Source organism: Falco cherrug, chromosome 2 (genome assembly GCF_023634085.1).
Source record: "Falco cherrug isolate bFalChe1 chromosome 2, bFalChe1.pri, whole genome shotgun sequence".
NCBI classification, from domain to species: Eukaryota; Metazoa; Chordata; class Aves; order Falconiformes; family Falconidae; genus Falco; species Falco cherrug.
The window spans coordinates 114,615,766-114,628,930 of record NC_073698.1 but is presented as its reverse complement, the minus strand read 5'-3'; the positions used below and the strand labels follow the sequence as shown (position 1 = coordinate 114,628,930).

Here is a 13,165-nt window from a genome sequence, read left to right as displayed (position 1 = left end):
AACCCCTAAAAATAAAACTCTTAAATGAATCACTTGATGAGGGCCATGAGAGAGAGAAAATTTTATAGGGGACAGATTTGATCTGAATTTACAAGTAGTTCAGCTTTTATGGTCTTGTATTTCCTAAACTATTACCAAGAACCATGGCCTAACTCAATCCAGATGCACACTAAAAATGCTGGAAGGGAAAAATCCTATTTAAAAAATATGCACTGGTGTGTTTTAAGAGTCCAGGCTGTGTTTCAGTGATTCGCTTCAGCAGATCCCAGTTGGGACCGGTGGTGTTGGGCCACCGGGTCCCGGGCAGCCTCGAGGTGCAACATCTGCAGATCGTGCCATGTTTTGGAGCGGGGCGAATGTGTCTGGACATGGGTTTTGGGGCTCCCCGGCTGCCTCCGAGCCTGAAGCAGACAGTGCATGCAGGCAGCAGGTGGGCAGGTGGCTGGAGATACACCCGCAGCCACATACAGGAAAGCTGGTGCTGGGCCTGAGCCGAGGTGTGGAAACTGTTCTCCGAAACCACAGTGCACAGGGGGGGCTGCCACGCAGTGCTCGCAAGGGGGGTGCCCGCAGCACGGCCTTCCTCGCTGACCCCTGGGCTTCCTCTCCTTTGGCTACCGGGGTTGCTGTCAGTCTCTTGCTAGAGGGTTTGCTCTCACTCGCCTGTCAGTAGCAGCTGGTGTGAATGGCTTTATTATCCCACCACCACCATATTTTAAAACGTAAAAGGTGGCAGGAGGTTGTTGCAGGGATGTGAACGGGGGGCAGGGTGAGGGAGGTGTGCCAGCCCGGGGTCGGGGCGCGTGCGTGCACAGACCTGCAGCAGCAGGAGAGTGCCCGGGCGTAGGGCAGGGCTGCAGAGCTGCGTGGGAGGAGAGGGGAAGAGGGGAACAGAAGCCCAGGCTTTGGAAAGAGGAGGTGTTGGGAAGAAACTTCTCAGCTGCAGAAGCGTAGTTGGGAAAGAGTCCCAAATGTGGTGGCAGGCACCTAGGGTGTAACACTGAGAAGGGCTGGCAACCTCGTCATGAAACGCAGCAGTACTCCCCTTACTGACTGTCTTCTTTCCTGCTGCTTCATCTGCTTCTATGGCTCTGCCAGCCCTTACACAGCCCATATCATCCCCTTGTACAAAGTTTTCCAAAGCTTCTCCTGTAAAAACTCCTTAAAAAAAAAGAGTAATTACCTCATACTGTAAGTTGCATAGTTTTTTTCTGGTTTTCCTTAACGTCCTGGCGGTCTATGAGTAAATTTCATCCCCCCTGTGCAACGGGAGAACTAACCTGTGCAGCTACTTGCATAGGAGCACACGGTGAACAAGAGTAAGTGCAAACTTTCTAATTGTCATTCCTTCAGAGCTTGCTTTCCCCTGGGCAAGAGCACCACTTTGACCTCATCCTTAAGCCCTTGTGTATTTGTGTACCTATATGTCGTCTTGTGATTCAACTCCTTTTTGATGCCTGGAGAGAAAGATGCTGTTTGCCTGAGCCGCATTTAAGCAGTAAACTTGCTATCATTTACAATGCAACGTAACTGTATTCCCCACCCGCCCGTGACACGACATGAGCTGTGCGACATCTCGCTTTACAACCCTGCTGTATATTACTGGACTGCTGAAATTTGGAGGGGTAAAACACCGGTATATGAATATTGAAAAGATGCTGTGCAACTCGCAGTAGCTACTGGGTAAACTGTAAGGTTAACGGAGTGGGGATTATCAGTGAAATGTTTATTGTTTGTGCTTTGCTGAGTGTGACGGCTCCCTCAAGCCTGGCAGGCTTGGCTCTGCCCAGCTCCCATCATCAGCCCATCCACTGCAGCAGCGTGACCTTGACCTCAGCCCCCCAAACCGCAGCTCGAGGTTCATGAAGGGCAGAGAGTACGTTTTGGTGGTGCCTAAGGGACTGGTCTTCTGTTTGTGCGTGTTGTGCAAATATTGAGGAGGCAGAAACCCCTCCTGTGGTGATTTAAAAGCCAAAGCTGATCCTGTTCACATGGACGGAGGCTGTTTTAGCAGCTACTCGTTCGTTACACTTCGTGTCTCTTTGACCTTTGTTTCAATAGGCTTTGTACTTTTGTCTTTTTCTCTCTCTCGCTTTCTGATCTGGGAAGCTACTGTAAAGGCCATTATTTAGAAGGTGATTTGTACCTTTTTCTTTTTTTTTAAAGAATACAGAAATCGAGCATATTAAGGAAGGAAAAGACATGAACTAATTATTTTTCTTGGGTTTTTTCTAAACGTTGGACTTTACCTCTGTCTCAACACATATTTTTCCAGGAACCATCACAGCCAGACTATGTTTTACAGGATTTACCTCGTCAAACAGCTTTAATCCATCACCTGGGGTGCCAGAGGCCAGGCTGCCCCAGATCAGCACTGCGTAGGCACTTGGGCGGCTCCACAGTCAGCGAAGGTTGACCACAGCTGATATGGAGGTACAACTAAGTCCCCTACACTCTTGATGTCTCCATAGTCCTCTGCATCTCCTGCTTGAGCTCCTCCTGGTCTGGGGAGTTTATTAGTGCTGGAGAAATACTGGACTTGAGATGATGGTGTGAGCACGCCCTGCCTTGGGATGGGAAGAGGGGAGTCAGGGCCAGGATCCCCAAAGCCACCTTCAGCAGTATCTCATATAGCCCCTGGCTTCCTGGCTCTGTGCTTGGCTGCTCAACTTTCTCACACGGTATTTCTGATCTGGGCACAGGGCTGGAAAACCCTGAGCTGCCACTGGACACATCCCGCTTGAGGTTGGGGTACGCTGGGGCAGACTGCTGCGCTGGGCTAAGGCACCTGAATTACTGCTATAAACAAATCACCTCCGGATGCTGTACAGCTGGATTCCCCCATGCTGCGTTTTAGCTACCAGTCCAATCAGAGTCAAACTGGTTTTGTGTTGATCCAACTCTGGCATGAAATGTTGTCCTGTGACTAACTGGAAGCAAACCTCTAGGAAACTAATCTTGGTTTGTTTGTTGGTTTAATATACAACGGTGGGCAAATAACTTAATCTCCCTCTGTGCATTTACCCCATGTACATTAAGTTTTATAATCCTGGAAAAAATGTGGTGAAGGTTATTGTTTATAAAATGCCTTGAACCTTCTTTTTAAAATAATAGAAAGAGGAGGGGAAGAAGGAAAACCATCTAGAAACTTAATCTTAATTTATTTCTATGGATTTGTTTCTAAATGCATGATTTTTAAACAAAAGAATGTGACCTCCTAGTTCTAGCTAGCAAACAAATGTGCTGTTTGGAAATGGTTGGGTTTTTTTCTGGTTGTGTTAGGCTCTCAGAGAATTTACAATTACATTACCATGTATCCAGGCACGGCTTTTCAGTCACACTTTATACAAATTGCACACTTGAGCAGTGCGACGGGCCATCATCATTAACTTTATTTCTGCAAAGGAGACTTCCTTACAGCAGTGAGTGTGTACTCGTTGAATGTTATCTGCAAGTTTCTTGTAATGAAATCAGAAATTCCTCCTGATGGGCCAGGGAGAAACCCTAGCATGCAGAAGCGTCTCACACTCAGTGCTGGAGTAACTGCACCTTGAAGCGCTGCGCTGAGTGGTTCAACTACCCTCCATCACATGTAGTTAATAAGAATTGCCGTACTTTGCCTTAGGAAAGAGATTAATCGTACCAATTCTTCTCAATTTATCTTCATTGAAGGGCTTCACAGGCTCTTGGTTATTCTTGTCTTTCTCTTTTGAACTCTAATTCTTTGTACAACACACATCTCAGATTAATTTTGAAGTGATTTTTTTTTTAAGTAAATGTGCAATAGTTTTTCCCTTAGGGATGGACCTGGAGCTGTATATTGGATCTGTAGTGACTTAGACTTCTTGACCTGAATTGCTTTCACTGGTTGATGCTTGGTTTGTCGTTGGTTTGTTTGGTTTTTTTTTTAAATGGGGTTTTTTGTTTTTTTTAGTTACATTTGTGAACTTACAAAGTGTTTATGAACTGATACAGGGGCAGTTTCATCAGTTTTAGCTGCTGAAGACCAATAATATTCTGTGCCTTGCTTGATGCGGTCAGAGTATAAACATACGAAATGTTGATTAGGAAATTAACATCAACATCTTCTGAGTAACAATTTTATTGAGCTCTCAATTAGGGTAGTAGTAGATTTTTCTCCCTCAGAAAAATTTTAACACTTCTTTTAAAAACAAATACAAAATAAAACTCTTTCGGGTGTGATCCATCCAACAAGAGGCAGCCAGTTGAGGTTCCCGTGCAGGGAATTCAGGTTTAAAATCCTCCTCTCAAACTGAAAGCATATCAGGGTGTCTCAGGGGTATCTTACGGATGTGTCCTGATCTCTGGGGTTGAAAGTCTGTCTCTCCTGCCCATAGCTCTCTTCTCACGATTAATGGTCTCCAACATCCCCAAACTGGAAGCCCAAGAGAACTCTCACACAGAAGACACTGCAGCTTTATGGCTACAATATATAAGCTGGGATACAGGAGATACACCTTCAGATTCCTCTTCTGAATAAAATAGAATAGCAATTTCAGCCTGGATCTCTGGATGACTATGGCGGTGTCAATCTTTCTTTACATTTAACACAAAATTTCGTCCTGAGAAGCCCTTCTCTAAAATTTTGTCCAAATGGACATATTTTGTTATACATACACAAGTTTCAGTAGATGAAGGAACCCCTAACCAGGCCCAGTAATGAATCCCTACAGGAGATGCTGCTGGGTTTTCCCAGAAGATAAATCTGTGTGAGGCTTTCTTGGAGTAACTGTGGTGTTAGCAATCCTTGACTAACTCCATGCAGATCCTGCGCTTGCTCCCTGACCCATCCCTGCGAGCCGCAGGGAGCAGAGCCCAGACTCTGAGGGTTGGGATACTCTGGGAAAAATGTCCTGTATTGGTTGAGGGAGGTTACAAATGATTCCATCCTTGGAGATGCCCTAACCCAGCTGGCTGAGGTCCTGGACAGGCTGCTCTAACTGACCCTGTTTAGAGAGAGGGTTGGACCTGCAGTGATGCCTTCTGACCTAATTAATCCTATGATGCTTATTCAGATTTACATCTCCATTGCAAATGGACAGGCTTGCCCTCATACTGGCTGTTTTTTCATGAAGCACTATGCAGCACTGCCACATTTATGTCGTCAAGCACCCAGTGATACAAATGCCCTTGTTCGTTGATGTGTCTGATGTTTCTGTACAGATGCTGTACCAGTTCTTGGACTGACAGACCCAAGACTCTGCTACTTACTGGACGGATTCCTCTTCATTTACGCAGTCATCATGACAGCCCTTTTTGTGAAAACAAAGGTCAGTCTATCCAAACACTGATGCATTTGGCTTTGGTGGTGTAAACAAGTTGGTCTGAGCTGGAAAGTGGGGGTGGAGGGGAAGCATGTTTCTTAGAAGAAGACCTTTTATTTTTTTGTTTGCTCTTTTTTGGTATTTTACTTCCCTCCTTTTCTGGTGCTAACCTGAGCAATCTGGGGGAGTTCTTTCTGAGGCTCATGAAAGTTGAGGAAGAGAGTATTACGAGGGTGTTTTGATGCTGCAGTTATGGATGAAGAGATTCTGGATATTGCACCTGGGAAATGCCTGATCAATAGTGATGTGGTTTATTCTGCTGCTTTGTCATTGGAAAGAGAGGAGGGGATATACAGAAAATTCAGGATAAATGCTAAGCTTGTAAAAGATGTATTAAAATACCTCAATAAATCAAACTTCTTCGATAGTATGAGTGTGGTGATGCAAACGATACAACCCCAACAGCCACAGGAGAGGAGTCAGGGAGACAGGACGGACACAGCTTGATGGGCTGTTGTTACCATCCAGCAGCTGTTCAGCATCTAGGGAGACACTTAGTGGCTTTAGTGCACTTCTGTGGAAGAAGACAACGTAACGCAACGGAGGTATGTCCCTTTCCAGACACATACGTGCTCTGCGAGCTCTGCTAATTGTAGGAGAGGAGTTACCTGCCTCTCTCCAGCACAGGGCACTCCAGTGCAATGGTGCTTTCCACCAAGCCTTAGGAGGTGAAAAGGTGTCTTGACCGCTCCCTGTACATGTGGCTCAGCTTCCTCCAGAAGCAAAGGCTTGCTGCACTTGGGATCTCACCTTGCTTCTTGCCGGGTCACAGCTGAGATCACCGGCAGGAGCCCTGATGGGGTGATGTAGCACTGCTACTGGTGCCCCACTGGCTCAGCAGTGGGATCTTCTCTCAGGACTGCAAAGCCAGTGCTGAACCCAGAGGGAGGGAGGGATGTTTGGAGGAAAGGAGCAGAATTTGGTAACAGTAAGGGAGAAGCCTTTTTTCTTGCCAGTGTAAATTCTGACTTGCAGATGAAAGTGCTGCTCTGGGACTTGAAGTGTTCTGGAGGCTGCTGGGGCGTGCAGAGCTTGCGTTGTCCCTGCAGGCAGGAGCTCTGTGCCCTGCCTGCTGCTGCTGTGGCCAGGAGCGCGGTGGGTAAGGGGGGCTCAGCAAAGCATCCAAGGAGGAGCGTGAAGCCGGCACAGGGAGCTGCCGTGCGCTTGCCAGCCACTCTTCCTCCCCCAGCCAGAGCGTGTCTGGAGTTTGCTGCCATGGGGGCAGCAGCTAGTGGGGTCTCTCCGCTGGTGCTCCCTGTGGGGGCAGAGCTGGAGCTGGAAATGGCTCCTGGTCAGAGGCAGCATCCCTCCCCTCTAGGTCTGGGAGGGCTCGCTGTCCTCCTGGTGTGCCTAGCTGTTTGCTGGTAACGTGCATCGTGTTCAGCTGCAGCGAGTAAGCTGCTGCACGAGGAAAGGCAGTAGAAGGAAGGGGAAAGCCGTGCCTGTGGTTACACTGGAGCCTCGCAGCTGAAAGCAGCAGAGGCGTTGCAGCTGAAATGCCACCGTAAAGCACCAAGAAGCTAGCGGAGCATCTTCCAAGGGGGTCTTGGTCTTGTCCCAGACCTAGGACTTTTCAACAAATCTTCAGAGCTGTGGTATCTCTCACCTCATCTCCTGGCCGAAGGAATTGTTTGTGGAGACTTTTGCCAAGAGCATAGCCTCGTCTCTGGGGCTCTGTTGGGAGTTTTTTGTTGATGGAGCACATGGCCAATGCACATGAACATTTAGGCTCCGTTGCAAGAAACATGGATTAGATGCTTGGTAAATTACTGGTCCCACCAAAGGTTCAGGGAGGTAACTTAAATATGATTTTAAAAAAGAAAGGCAAGTTTATCCTATGCCTAAATAGAAACCTAGCTAGAAAGTAACTTTTAATAAAGAATTTAACATATGATAATAACTCAAGAAGGCTAAAGCAATGCAGACTGTAGTTTGATGCCTTTGTTTTTTAAAGACTGGAACACAAAGCATTTGTTCTCACTGACCTAAAACTGCCCTTTTTTACCTGAAAGTTTGGCTTAGCAGTTGACCGCTCATAAATATTGTGAGCAGCTGTGCCAAAGAGTAGCTACAGAAGGGAAATCCTTTACCTCCTTCTTAGTTGCCACTTACACCAATTTACCATGGTGGCACCGCAGCCTCGCAAGCCAGGTGCTGCTCCCAAGGGGCACGGGGATCCCCTGTGCCCTCTGAAGCCGAGGACACCCAGGAACTTTGCAGGCAGCACTCTTGCTGGAGGACTGGGATCTTGGGGGGTGCTTTTGGTTGTTAGCAGCCCCAGATACCCAGGGTTTTTTAACACAGGCTGCAGGTATGATTTTAGAGCCTGCTGGAGCTCCTTTCGATAGCACAGGATTATGATATGCACCCAACAGGAATGCAAAATCAGTGTATGGGGGTGGCGCCAGATACTTTGAGTAGCTGAGACCTGGTGTTACATGCAAGTAAAATGCCCTGGCTGATAAAGTGCCAGCGCAGCAGTGGCTTGAATTGCCTGTAGCCCCACTGGTGCCACAGGGGGCTGCTTTATGGGCTACCCTGTTTCTGATGACTAACTTGTAGGGGAGGGGGAATGAACGTACTGAACGGAGCCACTGTCTCTCTGCTCACGGTATGCTCTCTCTTCCAGCTTAGCCAGGCCTCTCAACCACAGCTGCGACCAGGTCAGGATGATCTGTACAATGTAAGTAACTACTGGGTTTTGTTCGTTTTCAAATCTGCTACCCAGACAGACCTTTTCGGGCACTTACAGGTAGTGAATTGCCTGTGGATCTGAAAATCTTTGGATGACCCAGCTAATGAAAGCACTGTACCCAAGTGTGCAGCACAGCAGTTGTAAGGAGAAAAGATCAACACCTGACAAGGGCAGCTTCTGTTGTCACTTATCTGGCTGGATGCTAGACGGAGAGATAGGCTGTAGGCTCCTGATTTGATCCAATGAGCTGAAGGTATATCAGGAACCCTGACTGTTTCAGAGGCAGTGCTCGGTGTGCTGCACCATGTAAACCACCTGCCAGAGCTGTGTGTGTGCAGACACCGGACTGTTATACATGGTGTGCACGCCCCAGTTGCTCACCCGGCCCTCTGCAGTCAGCTTGCAGCGCCTGCTGGGGCCACTCTGCACCCCTCCGGTGACTCACAGGCATGCCACAAGCCATGCTGCTGATTGTTATTTAATGCGGTCTGGAGAAAGGACAGATGCCCAGGAACGCTGCATTGCTGGCTTTGGGTGGCTGTAGCTCCTTGTGTCATCAAACTTGTGGAGCCTGAGTCATCCCAGCTTGGCTGTCTCTGGCCCTGGACTTTCCTGTTGCTCTGCAGCCAGATCTGTTGTACTAGATCATACCAGAGGTGTACCCCATCTGCTGTGCCCTGGTCACTGCAAGCAGCGGATGGCTCTTCAGGCACTGAAAGGACAGATGGAAGATCCTGTCTGTCCTTCCAAGCTAAATTGCTCACTCATGGCACCATTAAACTCTAGCTATTTTTGCTATGTCTAGTTGTATTTTAGGGTTTTTTTCTCTCATGCTTTTGACCATAGCCACATCCTGTGATGAGTTTAACTGTGTAATAGATGAACGCTAATGCATTTTTTTCAAAGTGTTGCCTGTCACCTTTTCAGTAGCACTCTGTCAGCTGTTATTCTGACCTGAAATCTTTCCTTTGCCTTCTTCCAAGGTAACCTTTCCCACCTAAGAAATGTGTTGGGCATAAAATTTCTGTAGCTTCTCAACGCAAATTTAGATGAGTTGTTCTGCATGAAAAAATCAAGCTTATGGATCTTCACCCACCAGTATGACAGAAAGCATGAAAGTCAGAGACCTTCCCCCTCGCACTCTCATTTTCAACTTATTCCTACTTAAGAAAGGTTCTGGATGCAATGCCTTGTGGTTCTGTGCTGCGCAGCCTACTGTTTGTCATTTCCATGGCTTAGTCGGAGACATTTTTGTTGACAGTTGCATTAAGGGTAGAAATAATTTCTAGCTCGGTTACAGTACTCATGGACACCAAGGTGGGTTCCCTTTCTTTTCCTGCGTTAAGTCAAGACACGTTTTCTCATGATCATAATGTCCATCATTGCTTCTTACTTGTTTCAGAAACTGTCTCGTGGACAGAGAGATGAATACGATGTTCTGGGGGCAAAGCGAGGTGCAGACCCTGAGCTGGGCGGGAGACACCAGGTAACTACCTCCCACATACGCACCTTTTTACTTCTGATCTGGTTCCTTCCTTCTCATGTGTAACCGCTGTTTAAACGTGCAGGCAGTCGTCACGTGTTTGCTAAGCACCAGTGCCTTCCTGGAGAGGGAACGGCAAAATCTGTGTAGTAACTCAGGCGTCTGGCAGCGTGGCAGGGACAAGAGGAAACCTTCCCCCCTCTCCTTTGATCTTCGCCCCCTGCACCCCCACCCCGCAGCCACTGTGCTGAGAACTTGCAGCCACCCAGAATAGGAAGTGACACCCAGCCTTGGGGCGGATGCGGAGCAGGCAAGGCAGGAGTGGGTGTTTCACAAGAGCTCGCTGCACGTGATGCTGCCAAACAAGCACCGACAAAGTAAAGCAGCAGCCAAAACAACTGTTTCTGCTGCAGAGACCAACAGTTTCAAAGGAAAAGGGAGGGGAAACCTGCATCAGTGTGTAGGGCTTGCCTGCAGGCAACAGCTGTAGGGACTGAGCAGAGAAGAACTAAGTGTTATCAATTATTAAAATTAAATCAAACTTCCAGAGAACAGGTTGTCTTAACAAAGCCTTATGGGTGGAGGCAAGGTGGGCTGCAACGGGCACGGCCCGTCCCTCGAGCCGCAGCGGGGCCTTAAAGCAAATGCACAGGCACATACAAGGTGGGGGGGGGATGCTGGTAGTGCAACACGTGGGCAACTTACTTCTTTTGTTTTACAGCAGAGAAGAAAGAACCCTCAGGACACCGTCTACACCGTGAGTAGTGAGAGGTGGAGAGAGAGGAGAGGGAGGGATGGCTGGAAATAGCAGCTTCTATTTCATTAGGGATGTTTTTTCCCCCCTGCCCAATTTCAGCCTTGGTTCAACCTTAACAGCTGCTTTCAAAGACTTCTCTTCCCTTCTACCCCTCCTTTTTTGCTAGAAAATTTCTACTCATTTCTCTGTGATAGGAGAAAAACATTGAATGCCTGGGCAGATGGGGAAAAGGATTTGGATCAAGACACCTGCTGATCCCTTTTATATTAGCCATTAGTGACTAACCAGCCTTCGTCCCATGTGACTGGTGCTGCAGTATTTTATGTGCTTGTTCTCAAGCCTGTCTGACAAAGGCCAAATGCCACTGCATCTAAGCGCGGCTGCTTGGGAACATCTTGATGTAATTGATTGAACTCTGGCCGAATGTGGTGGTCCGTGCTCCAAAGGATAGATATATGAATGCTGATGCTCGTGTCTTAACTCAGGTCTTTCTGGGTGTTCAGTGCTTGCTGAGAAATGAGCTGGTTTCCAAGGCTGGTCTTCATCGTTATTGAAGCAGACGCTCTGATCACAGCTGGTGATAAGCATTTGGGAACCGCTTCCCTGGATGGAGGAAGGAAGAGCTCCTCTTTCTTAACCTTCACCCTGCAGTGTTAGACTTCCCTTTTCTCTGGGCCTGAGCTTCTTGTTTGGGTTTGTCTCCTGAACAAATGCTGCTTAAAGCTTTTCTTCGGAGAGCTTTGACTGTAGTATCTGGCGCCAGTCTAGATAAGTGACTTGGCTGAGGGTAGAGTTACAATCATTTAAGTGTTTGGGGTTGAGGTGGTATTGATATGCTAAGCAGGTTTGATCATGTATAGCATCTACTTAAATGCACATCAGTCAAGTCCCACCACTGTGCCGCCTTCTCTGGAATATATCGGAGTTTTGAAGGCAAGGCAATCCCAGAAGCACAGGCTTGGAGTGTAGTCATTCTTCTAACATGCTGACTCTTACCCCTTCTCTGCTTGCAGTCACTCCAGAAGGACAAGATGGGCGAGGCATACAGTGAAATCGGAATGAAGGGAGAGGTGAGTCCTACTTTCCTTCCTGGTGAAAGCCCGGGATGAAAAAACCTTCATTGCCGCTCCCTTACAGAGCGGTAGCCCCAGCTGCCTTGCACAAGGGAGTCCCCGTGTTGCACAGCACCTGCAAGCACAGCTGACAGCAGGTACCCATTTCCTGCAGTACGCGGTGTGTTTGGTGCAGCAGTAAGTCAGACGTGTAGCTGTAGCGTTGCAGTGGCTGTACAAGGTGGAGATCGGACAGTCCGCCTTGTCCCATCGCTATGAGAAAGCGCCTGTACAGCAGCAGCATCCCTGGGCAGGCTGACAATGTCAAGGGAAAACATTTCAGCTTTGGGACAGCAAAATTCTGACGGCTGCCCCAGCGGAGGGGACAGAGGGTATGAGGTGGGTGAGGAACAGATGAAGGAAACATCTGGTTTCAAGCACTGCAGTGCCTGTGGCCCGGCAACTGGCACTAGCTGAGCATGTTCCTGCAGAGTAGTTCAGAGCGGGAGGTTCCCGGTTCCCCTCCACGGGCTGTCCAGGCTGCCCTGCTCTATAGGCACGGGGAGCGTCTGTGCCCGTTTTGAGGGAAGTGGTGGGGGAAACATTCTCCTTCCTCCACCGCCGCTCTCAAATGCTCGGGAAGGAGCGCAGCAGTTACGTCGCAGGCTGGCAGCAAAGGGACGGGTTTAGCTCTGTGCACAAACTGCGGGGGGAGGGAAGCTGGTGGGAAAACAAACCCTCTGGGTACGCTGCTTATGGCAAAAGGAAAAATTGCTGTGACCTACACAGGTTCTATTTTATGTCAGTGTCTTACACAAAACTTTTTATTTCCCTCCGCAACATGAAAATGGGGGCATTTCAAAACAAAGTTGAGTGTTGAGAAATGTTGAAGCAACACGGACATTTAATCCTCTCCCCTTTTTGATTCTAATGAGCCTCTGCCATAGCCAAGCCCAGGTTACGAGCTATGGGTTTATGAAGCTGCTCGGTGTTTTCGTGAATGTTTCTGTTACTGGGGGGATGGAACGCCAAAACCCTTGTGCCATTCTAGACGCGTGATCATTTAACCGGCTGCTGCAGTTGTAGTTGTGGCAGGCGCTGCTCCCTGACAGATGTTGGTGACGCAGGCAGTGCTCCGCTGCAGTGGGGCGCTTCTGACGTGCCAGCCTCCAGCCAGGGGGCTGCGAGCTCTGCTCTCCCTGCTTCTCACCTGGATGTCGGATGCTCGTGCACAGCTCAGCTGCTTTGCCTGGCAGCTCCTGCGAATGCAGCAGCGAGGGGGTTCAAGAACCTTTTTCTTTGTACGCGGCTGGTCTGAGTGACCTTGTTCGTGTGCTCTGCTTGTACCGTGACAGTCCCAGTACCTGTTTCACTGAATCCTGGGTGACTTTGTCCTCAGACAGCCTTATCTGCAGTTCCTTCAAACATCTAGAAAGCTTACAAAACGTGTGCTGGAGAATTTACTTGCTTACCCACGTTTGTCCAACAGAGCGCAGAGTCCCTCAGGCACCAGGTGACATGCAGCAACTCAAAAAAATGCAGCCCCATTTCTTCCAGGTGTGCCTTCAGCTCATAAAACAACCGGTGTCTATAGGAACACTGCCAAATCTCTAGACATACAGTAAATCAGAGAAATAGCAGGATTGTAACAGTATGACAGGAAAATATGTCGGCAAACCAAAGTAACTTCCTTTTGTTTCCAGTCCTTGCTGTTTTCTCTTTCACAGCCCTTGCAGCACGTCTGGGCTGGTCCAGATTTCACAGTGCAGAGGGTGCCCAGGCCAAGCACACCTGCTGACCCTCGCCACAGGATGGGGCAAATCAGGGGTTTCT

General features: G+C 48.4%; 1 protein-coding gene across 3 annotated transcripts in view; it reads left to right on the top strand.

Moving 5' to 3' along the window:
- Positions 1–13,165, top strand: part of CD247 (CD247 molecule) — a 57,596-nt gene that overhangs the window by 41,769 nt on the left and 2,662 nt on the right. For all 3 annotated transcript variants that reach the window (XM_005445494.4, XM_014285209.3, XM_055702949.1), the window contains exons 2-6: positions 5,185–5,291; positions 7,975–8,028; positions 9,443–9,526; positions 10,245–10,280; positions 11,294–11,350. In XM_005445494.4, coding sequence (XP_005445551.1) covers positions 5,185–5,291; positions 7,975–8,028; positions 9,443–9,526; positions 10,245–10,280; positions 11,294–11,350 — 338 coding nt within the window. The remainder of the gene's footprint in view (positions 1–5,184; positions 5,292–7,974; positions 8,029–9,442; positions 9,527–10,244; positions 10,281–11,293; positions 11,351–13,165) is intronic.